The sequence below is a fragment of the Giraffa tippelskirchi genome, chromosome 1, assembly GCF_054371585.1.
Source record: "Giraffa tippelskirchi isolate mGirTip1 chromosome 1, T2T-mGirTip1v1.2.pri, whole genome shotgun sequence".
Classification (NCBI taxonomy): domain Eukaryota; kingdom Metazoa; phylum Chordata; class Mammalia; order Artiodactyla; family Giraffidae; genus Giraffa; species Giraffa tippelskirchi.
Genome location: NC_137275.1, coordinates 53,405,311 through 53,432,117, shown reverse-complemented (window position 1 = coordinate 53,432,117; position 26,807 = coordinate 53,405,311). Strand labels below are relative to the sequence as shown.

Below are 26,807 nucleotides of genomic sequence, written 5' to 3'. Positions count from 1 at the left end.
TCCTAAAGGAAACCAACCCTGAGTATCCACTGGAAGGGCGGTTGCTGAAGCTGAAGCTCCAATTCTTCGACCATTTGATGCAAGGAGCTGACCTCATTGGAAAAGACCCTGCTGCTGGCAAAGATTGAAGGCAAAAGGAAAAGGGAGTGGCAGAGAATGAGAGGGTTAGATAGTATCACCCAGCAAACTCTGGGAGACAGTGGAGGATAGAAGAGCCTGGTGTGCTACAATCCACGGGATCAGAGAGTCAGACACAACTTAGCAACTGCACAACAACAATACTTCTGATGACAATTACACTGTATAGAAAAACACAAACATCAACATCTAGTCGTAAATAAGATTTAGAAGGGTCAAATGGTGAATCTAAGATTTTTAGGAATAACAGCCAAGTTATTTCAATTTTATTTTCCCTTACACATGTAAAAGTATAAAATTTAAGTCTGCCAACCCTTGAGTTAGACTGTGCAGATGGAATAGTGTTTTAACTAACAAAGCAATTGACTTCACCCAGAACTGGGTATTTATCACCTAAGAATCCGCCTGCTAATGCAGGAGATATGGATTTGATCCCTAAGTCAAGAAGATCCCCTGGAGAAGGAACAGCAAACCACTCTGGCAGTCTTGCCTGGGAAATCCCACGGACAGAGGAGCCTGGTGGGCTACAGTTCATGGGGTCACAAAGAGATGGATATGACTGAGCAACTAAGCATGCATACCCACACACACAAACACACACAGGGCTGTATCTTGTTAGACAAAATCAAGAAACAATTAGTCTTGTTCTACAGAAGTTCACTTATCAGAACAGTATGCTAAGTACTTACATGTCTCTCAATTCCAAATCCACCTCCTCTATCTATATAGTCTGTTCTCTGATGTTGAGACAAATTCAGGAAAATGCACTGCCTCAGCATCTTCAACAGAAAGCAGAGTGATAAGAAGGCAGGAAGAGGAAAGAGAGACTTCCTTCTTGTTTTTCTTGCTAGTCCTGTGAATGTCACTCGATTAGTCTTCAGCTTCTTTCAGCACTCAACACCACTTAATTGATAGCATTTGTTGTTAGTATTTTTAAACACTGAATGGCTTTAGAAAGTAGCTTTGGTTATAGGTATGGAGCTGTTTTTCAATGACTTCAAGTTGTAACCAAAAGCCTGTTAAGTACATATACGTGAAAACTTACATATTTCAACAAGGAACACCCACCACTGAATCACAAGAAATGTCAAGCTCTTTTTTCCTGTGCTACCAAAAGTTGTAACAAAAACTTAGATCTCCATTTCCAAGCTCAAACTGCAATTTCAGCAGAACTCTTAGGACCTCAACACATACACACAGGAAATTTCCACATTTCAAAGTCCATTTTAAACTGGAGTTGAAGAACTTCCACCTAACTCTTCCACTGAAAGCTATTAATATGAAATGTAATGAAAGCTAAAAGGCAATTATCAAGAGAAAAATATAAAATATTTCAATAAATGCTTTCCAAGCAATGAATATGCTCAATTAAAATCGTATGTTCATAAACTGACACCAATATTTGGGAGTAGCTATCTGTGAAAAAAATTTTTCAAATGAAATATACCACATTTCATTACAGATCAGCATTAACAGCTAAACACTTGAAATCCATTTTGGTAACAGGGAACATTAACTGTGAGGCCCAATTAAGTAAAATGTTAGCTCCACACCTCTTCCCTCAAAGAATTCCATTCTTCTTATTAGCAAACCTGTGTTACAAAAAAGGTACTGAATCACTATTATGTTTTCAATTTTGTTTTTTTAAAAAAAGTTCTGGGCTTCCTTGAACTCAAGAGATAAAGAATCTGCCTGTCAATGCAGGAGACATGGATTGGATCCCCAATCCGGAGATTCCACACGCCTTGGTGCAACCAAGTCTGTTCACCACTATTGAGTCTGTGCTCTACAGCCCAGGAGCCACCAACTATAGAGCCCACCTGTCACAACTACGGAAACCCATGCGTCCCAGAGCCAGTGTCCCACAACAAGAGAAGCCACCGCAGTGAGAAACCTGTGCTATACTGTAACTAGAGAGAAGCCCCTGCTCAGCACAACTAGAGAAAAGCCCATGCAGCAATGAAGACCCAGCACAGCCAAAATAAACAAAAATTTTTGTTGTTGTTGTTTATATATTTTATTTTTTTAATTAGTTTTTTTTAAAGTTCTTTTGTGTAAATACTTATAGAGTTCTATTGACCCACAAAACAAAATTCTTACTATCTGATTCTTTAAGGAAAAACAATCCACCAATCTCAGGTATATACCCAAGACAAATGAGTTCTTACCACTATTAAAAACCAAGTACCTTATTCAAAGAAGTGTTTTTTTAATAAAAACAAAGTTATTAACCCATATGTCTATCAATAATTGTATGGATAAGTAAATTCTAGTATACTCATACAGTGAAAATAAATCGCTGCAACCCAAAACATGGATGAAACTCAGACATAATATTTAGGAAAAAAGTCAAGACATAAAAGAGTACATACTGCATGATTTCATTTATATGAAGTTTGATGGCAAAATGTACACTGGTAAAGACCATAAGGGTGTCTGTCTCTGGGGAGGGGAACATAAAGGAGCCTGCTACAGTTCCATTTTGATCTGGATAAAGGCTATGTGTGCATACATATGTAAAAATTAATAATATGCTATATTTAAGGTTCATGAACTTTACTACATGTAAAAAATTATCTATTTTAAAAAAGAGGAAACACATAGATAATATCACATAGATTATCTCCCAAATCCCCATGACTTTATATTTTTCAGGCTATATCTATGATTGAAGACAACAGAAGAAAAAGTCATAAACTTAAGAACAAACAATAGGAGGGATCCAATTTGCAGAACACAGAGAGAAATTATTGAAAAAGAGTGTGAGTGATCTGAGGGCATTATATAAAACATATTTAACATGTACAAGTAGATCCTAGAAAGAGAAAAAAGGGGGTAAAAGAAGAAAAAAAACTCCAACGAGAGTTGGATCGTCTCTCCAATGACCAGAACTCTCTCAAATTTGCTAAAAGATATAAATTTATAGATCTAGGAAACTGAGTGATTCCAAAGCAGGACAAGTATCAGGGAAACACAAACCTCAGGGCATCATAGTGAAACTGCTGAACATCAAAGAAAAAGAAACGCCATAAAAGCAGCCAGAAAAAAATCCCACATTACATACAAGGAAAGAAAAACATACACTGCCACCAACTTCTCATCTGAAGCACAAGAGAACACGAGACAGTGGAATTACATCATTAAAGCACTGAAACTATAAACTCAGAATTCTATATCCAAAAAGTAATATCCTTTAAAAATGAAGGTTAGGACTTCTCTGGTGGTCGAGTGGTTAAGAACCCACAGCCAACGCAGAGGACACAGGTTCGATCTCTGGTAAAGGAAGACTTCACATGCCATGGGGCAACTAAACTCATGCACCGTAACTACTGAGCCAGTGTGCTTGGAGCCTGTGCTCCACAAGAGAAACCATCGCAATGAAAGGCACATCACAACTAGAAAGTGCTTCCAACTAGAGAAAGCCCCCATGCAGCAAGGAAACCCCGGGTAGCCAAAAACAAATTATGTCCTCTCATCAAAATAAAATTAAACTAGGGATAATTAATAATCAGATATTTATAAATACTTCAAATATTTGGGAATTAAGTCACACATTTCTAAATAATTCACAGGTCAAAGGAAAAATCATAAAGAAAATGAGAAAATATTTCCAACTGAATGGTAATAAAAATATATCAAAATTAGCGAGATACAATTCAAAGTGTTTTGAAAGAAACATATAGGCTTAAAAAGCTTATATCAGAACAGCAGTTCTCTAACCAGGGTGATTCTGTCTCCCTGGAGACATCTGTCAAGAGCCTACCACTGTCATCTAGTGAGTATATCTGTCTCATGCTGCTAAACATCCAACAGTGCACAAGACATCCCTCCAAAACAAAGAATTATCTGGTATAAAATGTCCACAGTGCTAAGGTTGAGAAACTTGTGTTAGAAAATCCAAACTACACTGAAGGAAATAAGAGCAGAAAACAAGTAAGTAACAGAAAACTTAGCAGAGCCAAAACTGAGATTTTGAAAAGAGTTAACAGCTATGAGAAATCCTTTCTTAGACGATTCAATTAAAAAAAAAGAATCAATATGAGAAATGCAACAGGGGAATATCACTATATATCTTACATATATTAACTAGTTAATAAATATTATAAACATCAACTTTATATGGATAAATTGGGCAATGTGCAAAGTAAGGAGAAATTTTTGAAAATAAAACATTACCATACATTGTCAGTGGGATTATAAAAGAGAACAACCATTTTGGGGAAAAGACTAGTAGCTGCTAACTAAATTAAAAATAACCTACCTTATGACCCCTGGGTCTTTAGTGGCTCAGATGGTAAAGAATCTGCCTGCAATGCAAGAGATCCAGGTTTGATTCCTGGGTTGGAAAACCCCTTGGAGAATGGAATGGCTACCCACTCCATTCTCCAGTATTCTTGCCTGGAGAATTTCATGGACAGAGGAGGCTGGCACGATATAGTCCATGGGATCGCAAAGAGTCGGACATGACTGAGCAACTAACACTTTCACCTTATGACCCAATGACTGTACTCCTAGGTATTCACCCAACATAAACTAAGATATGTACAAGAGAGGACTTACATAGTAATGTTTATAGCACTTTTATTCAAATAGCCTAAAATGTAAACAAGTTTCTTTCCATCAATATGAGAATGGTATAAAACAAACTGGTATAGGGATTTCCCTGGCAGTCCAATTGTTAAGTTTCCACACTTCTGTTGCAGGGGACCACGGGTTTGATCCCTATTCTAGGAACTAAAATCCTTCATGCTGCCAGCACAGCCAAACAAACAAAACCAAAAAACAAATTGTTATATTCATATAGCACACTACTACTTAGCCATAAAGAGGTACTAATGAAAAAGTAATCTAGGTTTAATAAATTAAAGGTGTGGATACCTCTATAGGACTGATACAGGGGCATATAAGTTAAACAAGCAGGGTGACTATATACAGCCTTGACTTACTCCTTTTCCTATTTGGAACCAGTCTGTTGTCCCATGTCCAGGTCTAACGGTTGCTTCCTGACCTGCATACAGATTTCTCAAGAGGTAGGTCAAGTGCCTGCTTCTGTTAGGTCCATACCATTTCTGTCCTTTATTGAGCCCATCTTTGCATGAAATGTTCCCTTGGTATCTCTAATTTTCTTGAAGAAGTCGCTAGTCTTTCCCATTCTATTGCATTTTCCTCTATTTCTTTGCATTGATCACTGAGTCAATGTTTACTGAGCCTCCTGTTTTAGAAAAAGTAAAACTCTCATTGGTAACACTTATAAGTACTTCCAACTCTTATCTCTCCTTGCTATTCTTTAGAACTCTGCATTCAAATGGGTGTATCTTTCCTTTTCTCCTTTGCCTTAGCTTCTCTTCTTTTCTCAGCTGTTTGTTATGCCTGCTAACATCCATTCTGCAGACTATGAATCAAAGAGTAATTCTGACTTTTAAGGTTTACTATTTAAAGCTTAACATTAACATTTTGTAGGTTATATAGACAGTGATTTCTCTGATGGATCTGGGCAAAGCAGACTGAAAACCTTCTGGAAAGGATTCAGGCAGCCGTTTTGCTTTTTTGCATTTCTTTTTCTTGGGGATGGTCTTGATTCCTGTCTCCTGTACAATGTCACGAATCTCCATTCATAGTTCATCAGGCACTCTGTCTATCAGATCTAGTCCATTAAATCTATTTGTCACTTGCACTGTATAATCGTAAGGGATTTGATTTAGGTCATACCTGAATGGTCTAGTGGTTTTCCCTACTTTCTTCAATTTAAGTCTGAATTTGGCAATAAGGAGTTCATCATCTGAGCCACAGTCTGCTCCCAGTCTTGTTTTTGCTGATTGTATAGAGCTTCTCCATCTTTGGCTGCAAAGGATATAATCTATCTGATTTCGGTGTTAACCATCTGGTGATGTCCATGTATAGAGTCTTCTCCTGTGTTGTTGGAAGAGGGTGTTTGCTATGACCAGTGCATTCTCTTGGCAAAACTCTATTAGCCTTTGCCCTGCCCTGCTTCATTCTGTACTCCAAGGCCAAATTTGCCTGTTACTCCAGGTATTTCTTGACTTCCAACTTTTGCATTCCAGTCCCCTATAATGAAAAGGACATATTCTTTGGGTGTTACTTCTAAAAGATCTTGTAGGTCTTCATAGAACTGTTCAACTTCAGCTTCTTCAGCATTACTAGTCCAGGCATAGACTTGGATTCCTGTGATATTGAATGGTTTGCCTTGGAAACGAACAGAGATCATTCAGTCATTTTTGAGACTGTATCCAAGGATTGCATTTCGGAGTCTTTTGTTGACTATGAGGGCTACTCCATTTCTACTCCATTAAAACCCAGGTCTCCAGCATTGTAGGCAGACTCTTTATCCTCTGAGCCAACAGGGAAGCCCTATATCTACTCCACAGTAGTAGATATAATCGTCATCTGAGTTAAATTCACCTATTCCAGTACATTTTAGTTCGCTGATTCCTAAAATGTCGACATTCACTCTTGCCATCTCCTGTTGACCACTTCCAATTTGCCTTGACTCATGGACCTAACATTCCAGGTTCCTATGCAATATTGCTCTTTACAGCATCAGACCTTGCTTCCATCACCAGTCTCATCCACAACTGGGTGTTGTTTTTGCTTTGGCTCTGTCTCTTCATTCTTCTGGAGTTATTTCTCCACTGATCTCCAGTAGCACACTTGGCACCTACTGGCCTGGGGAGTTCATCTTCAGTGTCCTATCTTTTTGCCTTTTCATACTGTTCATGGGGTTCTCAAGGCAAGAATATGGAAGTGGTTTGCCATTCCCTTCTTCAGTGGACCACATTTTGTCAGAACTCTCCATCATGACCTGTCTGTCTTGGGTGGCCCTACACAGCATGGCTCATAGTTTCACTGAGTTAGACAAGGCTGTGGTCCATGTGATTAGATTGGTTAGTTTTCTGTGATTGTGGTTTTCAGTCTGTCTGCCCTCTGATGGAGAAGGTAAGAGGCTTATGGAAGCTTCCTGATGGGAGAGACTGACTGAGGGGGAAACTAGGTCTTGTTCTGATGGGGGGGCCGTGCTCAGTAAATCTTTAATCCAATTTTCTGTTGATGCGTGGAGCTGTGTTCCCTCCCTGCTATTTACCTGTGGCCAAACTATGATGGAGGTAATGAAGATAATGGTGACTGCCTTCAAAAGATCCCATGCATGTACTGCTACACTCAGTGCCCCTAACCCTGCAGCAGGCCACGACCAACCCATGCTTCTGCTGGAGACTCCTAGACACTCACAGGCAAGTCTGGGTCAGTCTCTTGTGGGGTCACTGCTCCTTTTTCCTGGGTCCTGGTGCACAAGGTTCTGTTTGTGCCCTCCAAGAGTCTATTTCCCAGTCTTGTGTTAAGTTCTGGCAGCTCTATGGTGGGGTTAATGGAGACCTCCTCCAAGGGCTTATGCCACAGTCAAGTCTGCTGCACTCAGAGCCCCTGTCCCTGTGGCAGAGTACATCATGTGAAATGCCGAGCTGGATGAAGCACAAGCTGGAATCGAGACTGCTGGGAGAAATATCAGTAACCTCAGACATGCAGATGGCACCACCCTTATGGCAGAAAGCAAAGAGGAACTAAAGAGCCTCTTGATGAAGGTGCAAGAGGAGAGTGAAAAAGCTGGCTTAAAATTCATTCAAAAAACTAAGATCATGGCATCCAGTCCCATCACGTCATGGCAAATACATGGGGAAACAGTGGCAGACTTTGTTATTTTCTGAACACCAGACCATCTGACCTGTCTCTTGAGAAACCTGTATGCAGGTCAGGAAGCAACAGTTAGAACTGGACATGGAACAACAGACTGGTTCCAAATAGGAAAAGGAGTCCGTCAAGGCTGTATATTGTCACCCTGCTTATTTAACTTATATGCAGAGTACATCATGAGAAACGCTGGGCTGGAAGAAACACAAGCTGGAATCAAGATTGCCGGAAGAAATATCAATAACCTCAGATATGCGGATGACACCACCCTTATGGCAGAGAGTGAAGAAGAACTAAAGAGCCTCTTGATGAAGGTGAAGGAGGAGAGTGAAAAAGTTGGCTTAAAGCTCAACGTTCAGAAAACCAAGATCATGGCATCTGGTCCCATCACTCCATGGGAAATAGATGGGGAAACAGTGGAAACAGTGTCAGACTTTATCTTGGGGGGCTCCAAAATCACTGCTGATGGTGATTGCAGCCATGAAATTAAAAGACGCTTACTCCTTGGAAGGAAGGTTATGGCCAACCTAGATAGCATATTTAAAAGCAGAGACATTACTTTGCCAACAAAGGTCCGTCTAGTCAAGGCTATGGTTTTTCCAGTGGTCATGTATGGATGTGAGAGTTGGACGGTGAAGAAAGCTGAGCGCCGAAGAATTGATGCTTTTGAACTGTGGTGTTGGAGAAGACTCTTGAGAGTCCCTTGGACTGCAAGGAGATCCATTCAATCCATCCTAAAAGAGATCAATCCTGGGTGTTCATTGGAAGGTCTGATGTTGAAGCTGAAACTCCAATACTTTGGCCACCTCGTGCGAAGGGTTGACTCATTGGAAAAGACCCTAATGCTGGGTAGGATTGGGGGCGGGAGGAGAAGGGGACGACAGAGGATGAGATGGTTGGATGGCATCACTAACTCGATGAACATGGGTTTGGGTGGACTCCGGGAGTTGGTGATGGACAGGGAGGCCTGGCGTGCTGCAGTTCATGGGGTCGCAGAGAGTCGGACACGACTGAGCGACTGAACTGAACTGAACTGAACTGGGCTCCAAAATCACTGCAGATGGTGACTGCAGCCATGAAATTAAAAGATGGTTGCTCCTTGGAAGAAAAGCCATGACTAACCTAGACAGCATATTAAAAAGCAGAGACACTGTCTACAAAGGCCTGTATGGTCAAAGCTATGGTTTTTCCAGTAGTCATGTATGGATGATGAGAGTTGGACCATAAAGAAGGGTGAGAGTGGAAGAATTGATGCTTTTTTTTTTTAAACTTTATTGAATTTGTTACGATATTGTTTCTGTTTTATGTTTTTGGTTTTTTGGCCGCAAGGCATGTGGGATCTTAGCTCCTCGACCAGGGATCGAACCAGGCACTCCCTGCATTGGAAAGCAAATTCTTAACCACTGGACCACCAGGGGAGTCCCGAATTGATCCTTTTGAACTGTGGTGTTGGAGAAGACTCTTGAGAGTCCCTTGGATAGCAAGGAGATCAAATCAGTTAATCCTAAAGGAGATCAGTCCTGAATATTCATTGAAAGGACTGAGCTGAAGCTCCAATACCTTGGCCACCTGATGCAAAGAACCAACTCATTATAAGACTGACGCTGGGCAAGACTGAAAGCAGGAGGAGAAGGGGATGACAGAGGATGAGATGGTTGGATGGTATCATTGACTTGATGGACATGAGTTTGAGCAAGCTCTGGGCGTTGGAGATAGACAGGGACGCCTGTCATGCTGCAGTCCATGGCATCACAGGTCGGAACTGACAGAGCAATTGAACTGAACTGAATCAAGAGCAAGGCTCTAATTCTCTTCAATTCTATGAAGGCTGAAAGGGGTGAGGAAGCTGCAGAAGAAAAGTTGAAAGCTAACAGAGGCTGCTTCACGAGGTTTAAGGAAAGAAGCCATCTTCACAATGCAAAAGTGAAAGGTGAGGCAGCAAGTGCTGATTTAGAGGCTATAGCCAATTATCTAGAAGATCTACCTAAGATAATAAATGGAAGTGGCTATACCAAACGACAGATTTTCAAGGAACAGCCTTCTACTGGAAGAAGATGCCATCTAGAACTATCGTAGCTAAAGAGAAGTTAATGCTTGGCTCCAAAGTTTCAAAGAAGGCTGAGCACCGAAGAATTGATGCCTTCGAACTGTGGTGCTGGAGAAGACTCGAGAGTCCCTTGGATAGCAAGAAATCAAACCAGTCAATCCTAAAGTAAATCAACTCTGAATATTTGCTGAAGCTCCAATACTTTGGCCACCTGATGCAAAGAGCCGACTCACTGGAAAAGACCCTGATGCTGGGAAAGACTGAGGGCAAGCGAAGGGAGCGACAGAGGATAAGATGGTTGGATGGCATCACCAACTCAATGAATATGAGTTTGAGCAAACTCTGGGACATAGTGAAGGACAGTGAAGCCTGGCGTGCGGCAGTCCATGGGGTTGCCAAGAGTCAGACACAAACGAACAACTGAACAACGACAAAGTTTCAAAGGATGGGCTGACTCTCTTGTTAGGGGGTAATCAGGTCATGACTTTAAGCTGAAGCCAATGCTCATTTGTTGTTTAGACACTAAATCATGACCAACTCTTTGTGACTCTCTGGACTGGTAGCCCGCCAGGCTCCTCTGTCCATGAAATTTCCCAGGCAAGAATACTGGAGTGGGTAGCTCTTTCCTTCTCTAGTGTATCTTTCTGACCCAGGGATCAAACCCATGTCTCCTGCATTGCAGGCGGAGAGGAACTGAGCCACCAGGAATGCTCCTTTACCATTCCAAAAATCCTCGGACTTTTAAGAGTTATGTTAAATCTACTCTGCCTGTGCTCTATTTACAGAACAAGGAAGCCTAGATGACAGCATATCTGTTTAAAACATATTTTACTAAACATTTTAAGCCCACTGTTGAGACCTACTGGTCAGGAAAAAAATTCCTTTTAAAACATTATTGCTTATTGACAATGCACCTAGTCATCAAAAGAGCTAGGATGGGAATATACAATGAAATTTATGTTGTTTTTATGCCTGCTAACATCCATTCTGCAGACTATGAATCAAAGAGTAATTCTGACTTTTAAGGTTTATTATTTAAAGCTTAACATTAAATTTTGTAGGTTATAGACAGTGATTTCTCTGATGGATCTGGGCAAAGCAGACTGAAAACCTTCTGGAAAGGATTCATCATCTTGCATGCTTTTAAGAACACTGGTGATTTATGGGAAGAGGTCAAAACATCAACATTAGCAGGACTTTGGGAAAAGCTGAATCCAAACCCTCACTGATGACCTTGAATGGTTCAAGACTTCAATGGAGGATATAACTGCAGATGTGGTGGCTCTACTGATTTTACAGTGCTACATGAAGTCTCTTCAATTCAACAAATATCTGCAATTACAGAAAATTAAACATGGCCACCGAACTTAATTTTCAAGTATTAAAACAACTTGGCATCAAATTACTACTGATGTTTACTTGAATTCCTACCACAGCAATTCTAGGAAGTTTTGGAAAAATATGCATTAAATATATGTGATAAAAATCTAATTCATATTATAATGATCTAGTATATAAAATTCTACTAACCACTCTACTAACTCTCAGCAATCAACAGATTTATTCAGACAGTATCAATTAGAAACGATTACTGCTCAACTGCAAGGAGATCAAACCAGTCTATCCTAAAGGAAATCAATCCTGAACATTCATTGGAAGTACTGATGCTGAAGTTCCAATACTTTGCCACCTGATGCGAAGGAACCAACTCATTAGAAAAGACCCTGATGATGGGAAAGATTGAAGGCAGGAGGAGAAGGGGACGAGATGGTTGGATGGTATCACTGACTCAATGGACATGAGTTTGAGCAAGCTCTGGGAGATGGTGAAGGACAGGGAAGTCTGGCGTCCTGCAGTCCACGTGTCGCAAAGAGTTGGACATGACTGAGCGACTGAACAACACTGTTCAACCAAAGATACTATCTGGTTTGGACATGAGGATAAAAAAACTCCACAAACTGGCCTCAAAGAAAGGGTGGCATTCATGGTCTTAAAAAACTCTTTGGCCCTTACCTTTGCTAATCATGCAAAATCACAATGTAGACACATTACTCTTTAGCTCTATTTTTCTTTTTTAAATCAAATTCCTCTCTTTGGCATTTAAGGATTTTAAAAATTTCATCGGTACCTTCCACTTTTTTTTTCCTCCCAACTACTCTTTTGGATGCTTTAGCTCTATCAAAACTATTCTTCTCCTCATTTTCTTCAACACACTAAGCTTGCTTCTGCCTCTCAGTCTCTGTCCCTACTATTCATTTCTTTGAACTCTTTTACCACCTATTTGCTTACCAAAGTCTAAGCCTTCAAATCCCAGTCCAACTGTCAACTTTTTCATGAAACTTTTCATGACCCCTAAAATTCTGAGTATCTTTTTATCCAAAGAAACAGAATCCATCCTAGCACATAACTGGCATTTAACTTATGGTTAAGTTATAGGATAAGTTCAAACATCCTTCATATAAATGGAAATCTATTTCAGTGTTATTCCTAGTATAAATCCAGTTTCCCCTAATGGACTCATGTTGTTTATAACCACTCATCACAGTGCCCTAATTTTGGTAGGAAGTTTTAAGTGTTTGATTTTTAAAATAATTTTATAACATGAAAGACAACACACACACACACACACATAAGATGGTAGCTTCCAACTTTTAAAATATCACATAATACTAAAAAAAAGATCTAATATTTGTAATCTTCAAAGGCTGAGGACCCTGTATTTAGGCATGTCTATAACTGTATAGAAGAAGTGTACCAGTTGGGAAGATCTGTCCTTAACGTAAAAGACCAAATGCCAATAGCAATGGAAAGAAATTTAGTAAACTCTTTCCTTATGTTTGTGTTTAGCTTTCTATTGCAACCATTATCTAGAAACTTCTTGATTTGTTGTCTTTGAGCAAATAAAAACTTGTTAGGCTTTTATATCATGTATAAACTCCACTTATCTTTCTGATCATGGAATTCAACTGGACATACTTCCATATGCCAACAACCTCAGCCAAAGTAGTATTTAAATAATTAACTCTGAAAATAGAAACTAACAAGAATAAAATTCATTTTAATGCTTTAAGCCTAGTTTCCTACTGTGAGCACAAATCAGTTTTTCCCTTGGACATCTACGGATTTCTGATATCGGGAAAATAAATTATGGCATTGGCATCCTACATATCAATGTTATTTATATCATATATGATTTTTAATAGGCTTTCACCTTAATTTCTATTTAATTCAAGGTCTTGAGTGAAGATCTAAGTGAGGCTTGTTGATTTCAACATCATCTCTGTTACTAAAATTCTGTCTCCATCTCTAACTTCATTTCTTTAGATAAACTTTTTAAAAAGCTACTCAATTCCTTTCAAGTTTTTAAGGAAATCTAAATAGGGTTCTTATCCCTTTGAACCTCAATGTAGCTTATATTTAATCATTCTTAAAAAGAACTTGTTTTGTTGCCAGGAGGCAATAAAATGGCTTTTCTGGGCAACATGTTCATTTGCTAACTTAAAAGTAGCCATCACTTGACAATACACTACTGAGAGCTTGGGCACTCATACTTGCTGGTAAAAGAACAAAATGGTACAACCAGTATGAAGAGGAATTTAACCACTTGTAACAAAATCACTCATAAAGGTACCCTTTGGCCCAATAATCCCATTCCTAGGCATTTACCCTGAAGATACACTTGCACAAGTACAAAACAATGTGTACCAAGGTTATTTGTTTTAGCATTACTTTTAATAGGAAAATATTACAAACAATCTCAAATCAACACTGAGAGATTAGTTAAATAAAACTAGGGTACCTCTACACACATAGAATACTATAGCATCATGAAAATGAATAAAAGATTTCCAGATATGGTGTCATTGCTAAGATATACTGGGTGAAAAAAACAAAGTACAATAGAGTATATATGGTAGTCTATCTTTTGAGAAGAAGAGAGGTAACACAGAAAGAAAGGATCAACCAGAAACTAATGGAAATAATTATCTACAGAGGGAGGTGTGTGGAAATGCAGTGGAAGGAATAAGGATGGAAGACTTCTGAGAAGTAGAAGTTTTTCAATACTTCTGACTCTTGAACCAAGTAAAAATTAAAAAAAAAGAATAAACAACGTAATTTCTAAAACTGAATACAGACACTCCTACAACTGAACAATAAAACAAACAACCTGATTAAAAAATGGGTAAAGAAAAAAAATGGATAAAGGACTTAATTGGAGAAGTGAATGGCAACCCACCAGAGTAGGCAATGGCAACCCACTCCAGTACTCTTGCCTGGAAAATCCCATGGACGGAGGAGCCTAGTAGGCTGCAGTCCATGGGGTCGCTAGGAGTCAGACACGACTGAGTAACTTCACTTTCACTTTTCACTTTCACGCATTGGAGAAGGAAATGGCAACCCACTCCAATATTCTTGCCTGGAGAATCCCAGGGATGAGGGAGCCTGGTGGGCTGCCGTCTATGGGGTCGCACAGAGTCGGACACGACTGAAGCAACTTAGTAGCAGAAGCAGCAGCAGCATGGCAATCCACTCCAGTATTTTCACCTGGAGAATCCCATGGACAGGGGAGCCTGACAGGCTGCAGTCCATGGGACTGCAAAGAGTTGGATACAACTCAGCAACTAATATATATATACATACAAGACTTGAATAGATACTTTTCTAAAAAAGATACACCAACAGCCAATAAGCATGAAAAGATGCTCAACACCACCAATCTTTGGGGAAATACAAATCAAAACCACAATAAGACATTACCTCATATCTGTTAGGATGGCCACTATCAAAAACACAGAAGACAAGCATTGATGTGGAGAAACTGGAATTCTGGTGTACTACTAGGTGAAATGTAAAATGAAGCAGGAACTATCGAAAACAGTATGGAAGGGAGTTCCCTGAAAATGTTTAGATAGAAATACCATATGATTCTGCATTCCCAGCAACAGCGTGTCCGACTCCGCGCGACCCCACAGACGGCAGCCCACCAGGCTCCGCCATCCCTGGGATTCTCCAGGCAAGAACACTGGAGTGGGTTGCCATTGCCCTCTCCAGTGCATGAAAGGGAAAACTGAAAGTGAAGTCGCTCAGTCGTGTCTGACTCTCAGCGACCCCATGGACTGTAGCCTACCAGGCTCCTCCGTCCATGGGATTTTCCAGGCAAGAGTACTGGAGTGGGGTGCCATTGCCTTCTCCTAAAACAACTGAAAACAGGATCTCAAAAGAGATACATGGACATCCATGTTAACTGCAGCATTGCTCACGATAGATGAAAGGTAGATCTTTCTAAACTTCCATTAATGGATAAAGAAATGTGGTAGATATACACAATGGAATACTAGCCTTAAAAAAGAAGGAAATGCTGTCATATGCTACAACATGGATAAACCTTGAGGACTTTATACTAAGTGAAATAAGCCAGTCACAAAAAGACAAATACCGTATGATTCCACACTTATATGTGAGGTATCTAAAGTAGTCAAACTCTTAGAAACCAGAAGCAGAATAGCAGTTACTATGGACTAAAGGGATCATAGAAGAAAGGGGAGTTGTTCTGTGGGTATAGTTTCAGTTTTACATGATGAAAACGTTCTAGAGATCTACTGTATTGACAACGCGTGTATAGTTAACACTACTGTACTGTGAACACTTAAAAATGGTTAAGATGGTAAATTTTGTTACCAATAAAAAGAGTCAAGCAAGGATTATACTCATCAGTAGAAATGAAGAGTCAACAAATATGTGTGCACATATAATTGAATACAAACAGAAAATCAATTGTAGAGAAAACTGATTAACAACCATTCAGACAAAAAAATTCCAATTCCAATAACTAATGAGTATGGTTCTCTATGCAATCTTAATTTGACAGAAAGAACTGCAAAGAAACCTTGCAAGGAATACTGAAATAGTAGTTCTGAATTTTCTGTGTTTATAGTAGCACCTTATAGTAGAGTAGCATAAATAAATTTACCAGAGTTAAGAGAAATTAGGATTTATACTGTAAGAGAAGGCTGATACAAATATAGAATGGAGGAAGTTTAGAAAAAGTTCTGATACTGGATTTCAACTGAAAGTGGCCAATGAACTCATGATTTAAAGTGTATATATGTCCTAGCTGTACACACTGAAAGACCTGAAGAAATTACATATCTAACAATAATGTGAACACAATGGCATACCAAGGCCTTGGTTTATAAACACCACTCTCCACTAGAATGGAAATAAGGGTCTTTGGAAAAAGATCTATCCAAATCTGGGGCAGGGAAGCACAAGGTGAACATCTTGTACCAGAAAACAAAGACGTGCTCAAAGACTCATAGAAAGACATGTCAAAAAGACACTAGATGTTTGAAAAGACAAGAAAGCAAGGATGCTCATCTGGGACAATTTGACTCTCAAAAGGAATAAAATGGATTATAAGGCACTGAATAAAGAATCTATGAGTGATTTTGTTTTTTAAATGGGGGCAGGGTCTTCTCTATATAAGAATGCCAGCTAATACATGTGAAAGGAATGATAAATCAAAAAGGGCAGTATTTTATTACCATCAAAGTGGGTGCTAAAACAGTTGAGTAAGGACTTCCCTGGTGGTCCAGTAGTTAAGAAATCTGCCATCCAATGCAGGGGACACAGGTTTGATCCCTGGTCAGGGAAGATTCCACATATTTTGGGGCAACTAAGCCCACTGAACAGAACTACTGAAGTCCAAGTGCCCTAGAGCCCATGCTCTGCAACGAGAAGCCTGCACACTGCAACTAGAGAGGAGCTCCCACTTACGACAACTAGAGAAAGCGCGCATGCAGCAATGCAGACCCAGTGCAGCCAAAAATAAAGTAAATAAAAGTTCACTATTTAAAAAAAAAGTTGAGTAAGAATGGTTGAAAACAAATTATTCTCACAAACAATTTATTAGCTTAAAAATTACTTATTAACTGCAAGTGGGAGAAGTACCTTTACAATGCAGAGTTGGCCAACTGTACCCAATCAATCAAACTTAGCATAGTCAATATGACAAAATTTGGCATTACGTGCCTCCTGATATAATGCAAAGGTAACTATATACCACTGATTCTATCGTACACTTGCGAAAAAGGTTCAACTTGAATCTAAGCATAAGGAAATGAGACAAAATAGATTACCAACTCCTGTAGGACAAATGCTTCAAAAAATGTCATGAACAACACTCCCCCCAAAAATGAGAGAACTTTCTAGATTAAAGGAGACAAAAGAGACATGATAAATGCATGGGATCCTACATTGGAACTTGGACAGAGGAAGAAAAATTCAATTTTTTTCCCTTTTTAAAAAATTTATTTATTTTAAATGAAACAAAGATGAATATTTTTAATGATAAAAGGTACAATTTCACAAGGAAGACAGACATCATAAACCATTAGACTTTAACAACAAAGAAAAAAGATAACGAAAAATTCAATTTTGAAAAAGTAATTTTTAGGGCAATTGAGGGAATTTTATTATGGACAGTGTAACAGATATCATTATGTCGATGTTAAATTCTTAAGAGTATGATAATGATCATTGTTATAAAGTAAGAGAGTGTCTTTAGACTAAGACATTAGCTTAGACTAAGACTGCTGAAGCCTTCAGAGGTGGAATCTCATGATGTATGCAAATAACTTTCCAACAAAATAGTCTGTTACATCTGTCTCCCTCCACGTGTGTTTGTGTGTGTGTGCGTGAAAGCAAAAGTGACAAAATGTTAACAAGTAGTGAATCTAAGTGAAGGGATATGAGTGTTGAAGGTGCAATTTTTCCAAATTTTTTAGAGGGATAAAATGTCTCAAAATAAGAAATTAAAATGGGTTTTTTCAAAAAAAAAAAGAGGAGGGGGCGGATCATCATTATGATTGGCCAGTAGTACCTTCTAGTAAGAATCCAAGTGATATAAGAAACAAGTGCTAGGATCAAATCATGAGCCTCCTTCATAATTTTTCCCAAACTAGCATATAAAAAATTCCTACAACTTTTTTCTTATAGTAACTTGTTATGGTAACTTAGTAAAATACATTTTACAGATCCAGCAAATTCGCTGAAAGTATATACTGTTGTTTTTTGAAATTAAATGTTTTTCAAATGTATGAATGTAACTACAAAGTGTAGTATCCTTTGTCATGAGAGCTCCTATGGTAGATTAAAGACAGCTACAAATTCTTTTCTCCTTCTTCCATTGAGAAGTTGGGTCAATTTTTCTCCCCTTGAATGCGAGCTGGGCTATGAATATGTTAAACAGTAGAGTATGGTAGAAATGTCAAGACCAATTCTGAATAAAGTCTTTTAAAAGTACTGACAAATTCCTCCCGAGTGTCTTGGAAAACTGAGCTTAACTATCCTGCTGGAGAGACCGTGTGGAGAAGCCTTAACACTACATAATACACAAGAAGAAGGGCCCAGTTGAGTCCAGCCTTTCAGCTGTTCCTACCAAGGCACCAAGTGCTTGAGAAAAGCCAGTGTGTATACGTTAGACCAGTCTAATCACCAGTTGAATACCATTGAGGGAACCTAGTCTGTAATGCGGAGCAGAAAGCCAAGTCCAGCCCAAATTTCTGATCCACGAAACTGTGAGATAGTAAGAAAAGTTGCTGACTGTAGGTAAAAGGTGGAAGCCACCCAAGTGTCCATCAAAGAATGAAAGGATAAACAAAAGATGTTATATATGTGAATTCTGACACATACTGCAAGAACAGATAAACCCTGAAGACATTATGCCAAGTGAATAAGCCAGTCACAAAAGCAGCAATATGTTATGACCCCATTTATATGACAGAGGATGAGATAGTTGGCTGGCATCACCGACTCAATAGACACGCGTTTGAGTAAACTCCGGGAGTTGGTGATGGACAGAGAGGCCGGGCATGCTGCAGTCCATGGGGTCGCAAAGAGGTGGACATGACTGAGCAACTGAACTGAACTGATACAAGGCTCCTAGAGTAGTCAAATTCATAAAGACAGGAAGTAGAGAGTGGTCACCTGGGCTGGGGGAAGTGGGGAATAGAGTTCTAGTTTAATGGGTTCAAGAGTTCAGATAAGGATGATGAAAAGTTCTGAATGGATGGTGATGAGGTTGCACAACAATGTGAATGTACTTATGGCACTGAGCTCAGTTCAGTCGCTCAGTTGAGTCTGACTCTTTGTAGTCCCATGGACTGCAGCACGCAAGGCTTCCCTGTCCATCACCAACTCCCGGAGCTTGCTCAAACTCAAGTCCATCGAGTCGGTGATGCCATTCAACCATCTCATTCTCTGCAATGCCCTTCTCTTTTTGCCTTCAATGCTTCCCAGCATCAAGTCTTTTCCAATGAGTCAGTTCGTCGCATCAGGTGGCCAAAGTACTGGAGCTTCAGCTTCAACATCAGTCCTTCCAGTGAACAACCAGGACTGACCTCCTTCAGGATGGACTGGTTAGATCTCCTTGCAGTCCAGGGGACTCTCAAGAGTCTTCTCCAACACCACAGTTCAAAGGCATCAATTCTTCGGCACTCAGCTTTCTTTATTATCCAACTCTCACATCCATACATGACCACTGGAAAACAATAGCTTTGACTAGATAGACCTCTGTCGGCAAAGTAATGTCTCTGCCTTTAAATATACTGTCTAGGTTGGTCATAGCTTTTCTTCCAAGGAGCAAGCGTCTTCTAATTTCATGGCTGCAGTCACCATCTGCAGTGATTTTGGAGCCCCCCAAAATAAAGTTTCTCACTGTTTCCATTGTTTCCCCATCTATTTGCCATGAAGTGATGAGACCAGATGCCATGATCTTAGTTTTCTGAATGTTGAGTTTTAAGCCAACTTTTTCATTCTGCTTTCACTTTCATCCAGAGAAGGCAATGGCACCCCACTCCAGTACTCTTGCCTGGAAAATCCCATGGACGGAGGAGCCTGGTAGGCTGCAGTCCATGGGGTCGTTAAGAGTCGGACACGACTGAGCGACTTCACTTTCACGCACTGGAGAAGGAAATGGCAACCCACTCCAGTGTTCTTGCCTGGAAAATCCCAGGGACGGTGGAGCTTGGTGGGCTGCCGTCTCTGGGGTCGCACAGAGTCGGACACGACTGAAGCAACTTAGCAGCAGCAGCAGCAGCATCTGCCTATCTGAGGTTATTGATATTTCTCCCGGCAATCCTGATTCTAGCTTGTGCTTCATCCAGCCCAGCATTTCACATGATGTACTCTGCATATAAGTTAAATAAGCACGGTGACAATATGCAGCCTTGACGTACTCCTTTCCTGATTTGGAACCAGTCAGTTGTTCCATGTCCGGTTCTAACTGTTGTTTCTTGATCTGCATACAGTTTTCTCAGGAGGCAGATGAGGTGGTCTGGTATTCCTATCTCTTGAAGAATTTTCTACAGTTTGTTGTGATCCACACAGTCAAAGGCTTTGGCATAGTCAATAAAGCAGTTGTTTTTCTGGAACTCTCTTTTTTTATGATCCAACGGATGTTGGCAATTTGATCTCTGCTTCCTCTCCCTTCTCTAAATCCAGCTTGAATATCTGGAAGTTCACAGTTCACGTACTATTGAAGCTTGGCTTGGAGAATTCTGAGCATTACTTTGCTAGCATGTGAGATGAGTCCAATTGTGCGTGAGTTTGAACATTCTTTGGCATTGCCTTTCTTTGGGATTGGAATGAAAACTGACCTTTTCCAGTCCTGTGGCCACTGCTGAGTTTTCCAAATTTGCTGTCATATTGAGTACAGTACTTTCACAGCATCCTTTTAGGATGTGAAATAGCTCAACTGAAATTCCATCACTCCCACTAGCTTTGCTCGTAGTGATGCTTCCTAAGGCCCACTTGACTTAACACTGCAGGATGTCTGGCTCTAGGTGGTAATCACACCATTGTCGTTATCTGGGACATGAAGATCTTTTTTGTATAGTTCTTCTGTGCATTCTTGCCACCTCTTCTTAATATCTTCTGCTTCTATTAGGTCCATACCATTTCTGTCCTTTATTGTGCCCATCTTTGCATGAAATGTTCCCTTGGTAGCTCTATTTTGGTAGCTCTATTTTCTTGAAGAGATCTCTAGTTGTTCCCATTCTATTGTTTTCTTCTATTTCTTTGCATTGATCACTGAGGAAGGCTTTCTCATCTCTCCTTGCTATTCTTTGGAACTCTGCACTGCACTTTGGAACTATGGCACTGAACTATACACTTAAAGATGATTAAAATAGCAAATTTTATATGTATTTTATTTACCACAATAAAAGTTGCTGTTTTTAAACTATTAGGTTTAGGGGTAGCTTGTTACACACCACCTGATAACTAGAACAATTCCTCTACACAAATGGAAATTTAAAATAAAAGCTGTGCTGCATGAAGCATTACTTCACAAATATATACTGGCCATATTTTAGGACTTCATTTTAAGAAATCTTGCCTCTCCATTTAATTTATTTTCTTAGCACAATCTTCTGCAATCCGTTTATTAAAATAAGATATACAGACGAAATTCAGACTTGAAATTACACACTAAACTACCTATAAAATTAGCATACCATGTGGCAACTAGGATTAAATAAAAAATCATTTATGCAAGTGAAAATAATTATAACCCAATCAAGTATTTCTGAGGTACTCCTGAGGGGAAGGGAAAGGAAAGAATTCATGGTCTTCCTGCAATCTATTCTTCCCCTCTTCCAACCTAGGTTCTTATGAGAAAAGGGAGTGTTCTACCTAAATCAAGCCCACCATATCCTAACTCATATTAAAGTATCCCACAGGCCAGACTACAGAAAGGAGAAGTGAGAGCATGGGGAAGAGGGAGAATGACTGACACAAAGAGAAAGATTGTAGAAAAATACAAAGAAAACACAGAAGTAACACCTAGTGGGAGAAAAATGGGGGACATTTTCAGAATAATAAAACTCTGTTATTTAATCTTTCCTAATTCTTAGCATCAAGGTAGTAAGTATTTGGGGTATGGAGCTGTAGCTAGAGACCTGTCTGGGGCACTGAACTCTGAAAGCATGTAATAGAAATGGATGTAAGTAACCAACTTCATTCTAATACCTACCACCCTTTAAAAACCAAGGCTGATCTAGGGCCTCCCACTTCCAAACTAGCAGGAACAGAAGAAAAAATAATATGTGGCATATACCTTTGTAATACGTGACTTGAAATAGACTGTATAAACAGCCCATGGGCAGAAGCACTTAATGGAATTTGTACAATACTGTTAACAGGTGTATCTTGAATGTGTTACAAAACTTACCAAACATGACTCCTGCATTAGTTTCAGAATCCTTAATTAAACAGGAGGAAGGATATTTGTGAACTGCATATCTTGATGCTTAATGTAACACTGGTATTAAAAAATGTCTGCTATCCTTCCAACAGTTAACTTTTATATGGCTTTTAATATTTCTATAACTGACCTAAATAAAAAAATCGTTAATGACAGTTTTCAGCTTTATGTGACTAGGGTTAGTCACAACCTCTCAGAATCAGTTTCTTTATCTGGAAAATTTGAACAAAACCAAGTAACTTATAAGCTACCTTCTAGTTCTAAAATTCTAAATATCTGCTTTATCATCTCTAGTATGCAACCTCAGATAAAGTACTTAGTTGCAATTCAAAACATTTTCAAATCATCCTTCATTTTCAAAAATAAGAATACTTCTGTAAACCAATATTAATACATATTATTTATTCATTCGTTCAACAAATATATATTGAGCATCTAACTGTGGGGCTTCCCAGGTGGCGCAGTGGTAAAAAATCCACCTGCCATAGAGGACACTCAGGAGACGCAGGTTCAATCCCTGGGTCAGGAAGATACCCTGGAGTAGGAAATGGCAACCCACTCCAGTATTTCTGCCTGGGAAATTCCATGGACACAGGAGCCTGGTGGGCTACAGTTCATGGAGTTGCAAAGAGTTGGACATGGCTGAGCACACACGCATACAAACTAAACACTGGGAGGATACAAAAGTAAACAAACATGTGGTATTCATGAAGCTTACAGAGAAGCTGGGGACACAAACCAAATAAACACAAGCATAAATGTAATATCACATCTGTAATAAGTGATATGGAGGAATTAAAAGAGTATATAACAGGAAATCTAAGAGACTTCCCTTAATGAAATGGGAGGAAGAGTACGTATATGGGTTACATAATTTGAAATCTGTCTAAGCAAAAATGAATGCCATGTTTAAGGAACTGACAGAATGGTAGTGTAACTGGATGTAAAAACAGAGTAGTTCCTTGGAAATAGAAATGAAAACGTCTAAAATACAAAAATATGTCTTAGCTTTTTCAAAGACATACTCTTAAGAATTACTTTCAAGAAACCTTGAAAGCATCAGAATAGTTTTTCTCTAATGTTAAGAACACAAAATGCTGTCCCATATTTCCCTGCAAAAGACCAAGTTAACTCTCACTGATTCCCTTCCCCTTTTCACGTTACTGTTTTCCACTGCATGATAAAAATCACAGCTTCCTTGATCAACTTCCTTTAGACTGCTTACAAGAAAGCAACCATAAGAATAAAAAGATACATGATGCTATTGCCCTGGCTCTGCCACTAACCAGTCCCGTGAATGATCTTGGTAAATGTTATTTGGTCACTTTGGGTCTAATTTTTGTTATCTGTGAAATAAAAGGAGTTTTGGAATTTCTTTTAGGATCCTTTCAAATGGAAAATGCTTGTTTCATTCTTGAAAACTGAAGAAAATGGACCAAGCATCTCTGAATTCTACTCACCAGGGTTTTACTAGCCTTTAAGCCCTCCTCCTCACAATATTTGAATATTGTTGCTATAATAATAATAAACTACTGAATTTATACAAGTTACCCACAAATACTTTGGCCACTTCATGTGAAGAGCTGACTCACTGGAAAAGACCCTGATGCTGGGGGTATTGGGGGCAGGAGAAGGGGACGACAGAGGATAAGATGGCTGGATGGCATCACTGAATTGATGGACATGGGTTTGGGTGGACTCCGGGAGTTGGTGATGGACAGGGAGGCCTGGTGTGCTCCGATTCATGGGGTCACAAAGAGTCGGACACGACTGAGCGACTGAACTGAACTGACCCACAAATAAGACAATTATCAAAAATATAGTTATATATTATTTAAAATCTATACTAGTAAGACAGTAATACTTTAACTAAACATGGATCCCTAACAAGTACAGTGTGCATTGGTGGTACAGTGGTGAGCATAGCTCCTTCCTAAAAAGTACAAAGTCAAAATCGCCTTACAAAGGCAGGAGGAAGACAAAATCGTAAGAATTCTTGAAAAAGCAACATTTTAGCAATAGGACATTCACATTGATTAATATGTATATCAAATTTAACTTCCAAAAGAACTCATAACAAATGAATATTCTAACCATATGCTCATTCTAGACTTTAGTTAAAAAATACTGACATTTAATCTACTTTCAAATAGAAGATGTATATACAATCATAACCATTTAAAAACCATATTATCCATCACCAGAATTCAAGGTTTCCATATTCTTAATATGAAAATAATAGAAAGATTTACAATTTTATTTAATTTATATTTCATACTTCATATTTCAGCATCTCAAAAATTTAAAACAATAATAGTACAACCTTAAGAAGCATCAATTAAGTACCCCCACTTCATGTACTGTACAGTCTTTAGTATCAAGATTTATTTTGATGGAAGGTACTGTGTCCTATTCCTTCCAACTGGGCAGTAAACTGCAGGATCCAACTAGATTTTTAAAAACAAACTACAGGAACACTTTTAAATATTAATCACTCACAACACTGTAAACATTTACCAGGCACTATACTAAGTTCTAAGAGCAAAGGGGCAAGATTATTTTCTAAAATACATTTCAACAAGTTGCCCAAGGGGAAGACTGGCAAGGTGTCAATATTGTTTCTTTCCTCACCTTCTACACATTCTAATTGATTAGTAGAACTCTGAAATGTCTCTTGGATTGTTCCCTATCTCTCTATTCCCACTATCATAGCCCCACTTCATGATTTCAACATCTTTGACCTAGACTACAGTTTAACAGTCTCCTAGCTGGACTCCCTGTCTCCAGTTTTCCCCTATTCCAATCCAGCACCCAATGGTGACCAAAAAAAAATGTCTTCAGCACTACCAAATGTTCCTTAGGGGTCAAAGATGCTGTGGTTGAGAACTACTGCATCAAGCTGATCCCTTAATAAGAGTAACACTTATTTTGTAAGGCTGTGGCCGCAATCTATAACCACGCAACAGAAAACAAAAAATTAACTCACCTAAAGGCTGAAACTTACAACCTTCACATTAGGACCACCATGTTTAAAAATAAGCTGACCCCTTATAAAATAAGCCATAATCACTGTCCATCAAAACCCCTTTGAACATGTGGACATGTCACCACTCTACCTCAAGCCTGAATTTTGACAAGTCAGTACTTTCTGTTAAAGTTTAACCATACTATTTACATATTTAAGGTTTTGGATATTAGAAAATTGTGATAACTTTTAAAATGCATTTTGTACTTAAATCAGCCTCCCAGAAGCTGATGAAAATCTTCCTAGGCAAATTATTGCCTACCTTTAAAGCTGCAAGCTACTCTGAAGAGTATTCCCAAAAATATTTCTAGACAAAAAACCTTAAAAAATACCCGAATTTTTATACTTAGAGAAAAAAAAAAAGTAAAATTAAAAAATATCACATACATACCCTTTTAATTTCCCGTAACGGTTATGTCCTTAACAGAGATTACTATTCAAAGATACAGCCAAGACAGAACAATACCTTGCAGAGGGGGTAAAAGAAAAGACGTAAAATATCTTAAAAAATAAAAAAAAGCCTGGTAGGTGAAACTTAAGGCCAGGCCCAGCAGAGCAGTAATACCACAGGACAGAGCACCTCCTACGACAAACGTCTTAAGTGTGAACATTCTGTCCAGAGAAACTTACCTTCAGTCGTTTGATCATTTCGTCCGTGGTGATCTTGTCGGTGATCTCCTTTACCCCCGGAGGGTAAGCGATCTTCCCGTCGGCACTCACGACGCCACAGAGGGCAGTGGCAGGCTTGGGCTGCGCGGTGAAGTCCATCCTGGGGGACAACTTTTCTTTCACAGTCCTCTACCGGCCTCTATCGGTCAGAAAACAAAAGTTCAGCGGGAAAGGGGCGACTTTGTAACCTCTTTTTTCATTTCAAAAATCCTAATCTGCAAAGGGTCCTTTCTCCAGGGAGGCCGGGGGCTCGGCGGCGGCCCCCCAAACCTGCTCCTTCCCAGGGCTTGGACCCTGGTGGCCGCCTCGCCGCCCCCACCCACGCGGGCCCCGCCAACCCCGGGCCCTCCGGGCTCCCTGGCACCGGCGGCCGCGGGAAGCGCCGAGCAGCGCCAGGAGTTTCCCACTCCTCCTTTCACAATGAAATCCCACCCCTAAGCACCGAGGTCCGAAGTTTGGAGGCCTTGAGAGCCCAGCGAGGCCCGTAAGGCCCCGGCTCGGTGAGAGAGAAGCCTCGAATCCCCGCCCGGCCGGTCCCCTCCGGGAAAGAGGACGCGAGGCCTATAGGGCTCGGCTTAGGCCGCAAAACTAGGGACCCAACGGGACCTACACGCAGCGGCGGCTCCTGGGAACCTACGCCCTTGCCAGGCAAAGCTTCGGGACCCCCGGTGTCGCCGCCACACTCCCGCCCCTCCCGTGTCCCGGTCCCTCACCCCCGCGGGAGGGGGAAACAAGCTGCCCTCCTCCCCGAACCCCAAGCCAGGAAGCGGCTGACGCGGCTCCGCACTTCACATTTTGTTCCTTCAACTTCGGCTCAGGGACCCCGGCGGCTTCTCTCGCCCCCGGCCACTCGGCGCAGTCCGGTGCCTCCGAGGCCTTACCGGCACCTCCAGGCAGCCCCGCCGGGCCTCAGTCCCGCGCTCCCCCCTCCGCCCCACTCCAGTCTCCCCTTCCGTCCCCTC

The 26,807-nt window shown here is 40.0% G+C and overlaps 1 protein-coding gene across 17 annotated transcripts in view; it reads right to left on the bottom strand.

Annotated features, from left to right (window-relative positions):
- The window catches only part of PDS5A (PDS5 cohesin associated factor A), a 135,339-nt gene that overhangs the window by 108,057 nt on the left and 475 nt on the right, over window positions 1-26,807 (bottom strand). For 6 of the 17 annotated variants that reach the window (XM_081592138.1, XM_081592202.1, XM_081592164.1 and 3 more), the window contains exon 2: window positions 25,807-25,984. In XM_081592138.1, coding sequence (XP_081448264.1) covers window positions 25,807-25,944 — 138 coding nt within the window. In that variant the 5' untranslated portion in view covers window positions 25,945-25,984. Of the gene's footprint in view, window positions 1-25,567; window positions 25,643-25,806; window positions 25,985-26,558; window positions 26,757-26,807 lie in introns of those variants that run through there. The other 11 variants (XM_081592180.1, XM_081592246.1, XM_081592191.1 and 8 more) reach the window with 3 other exon arrangements.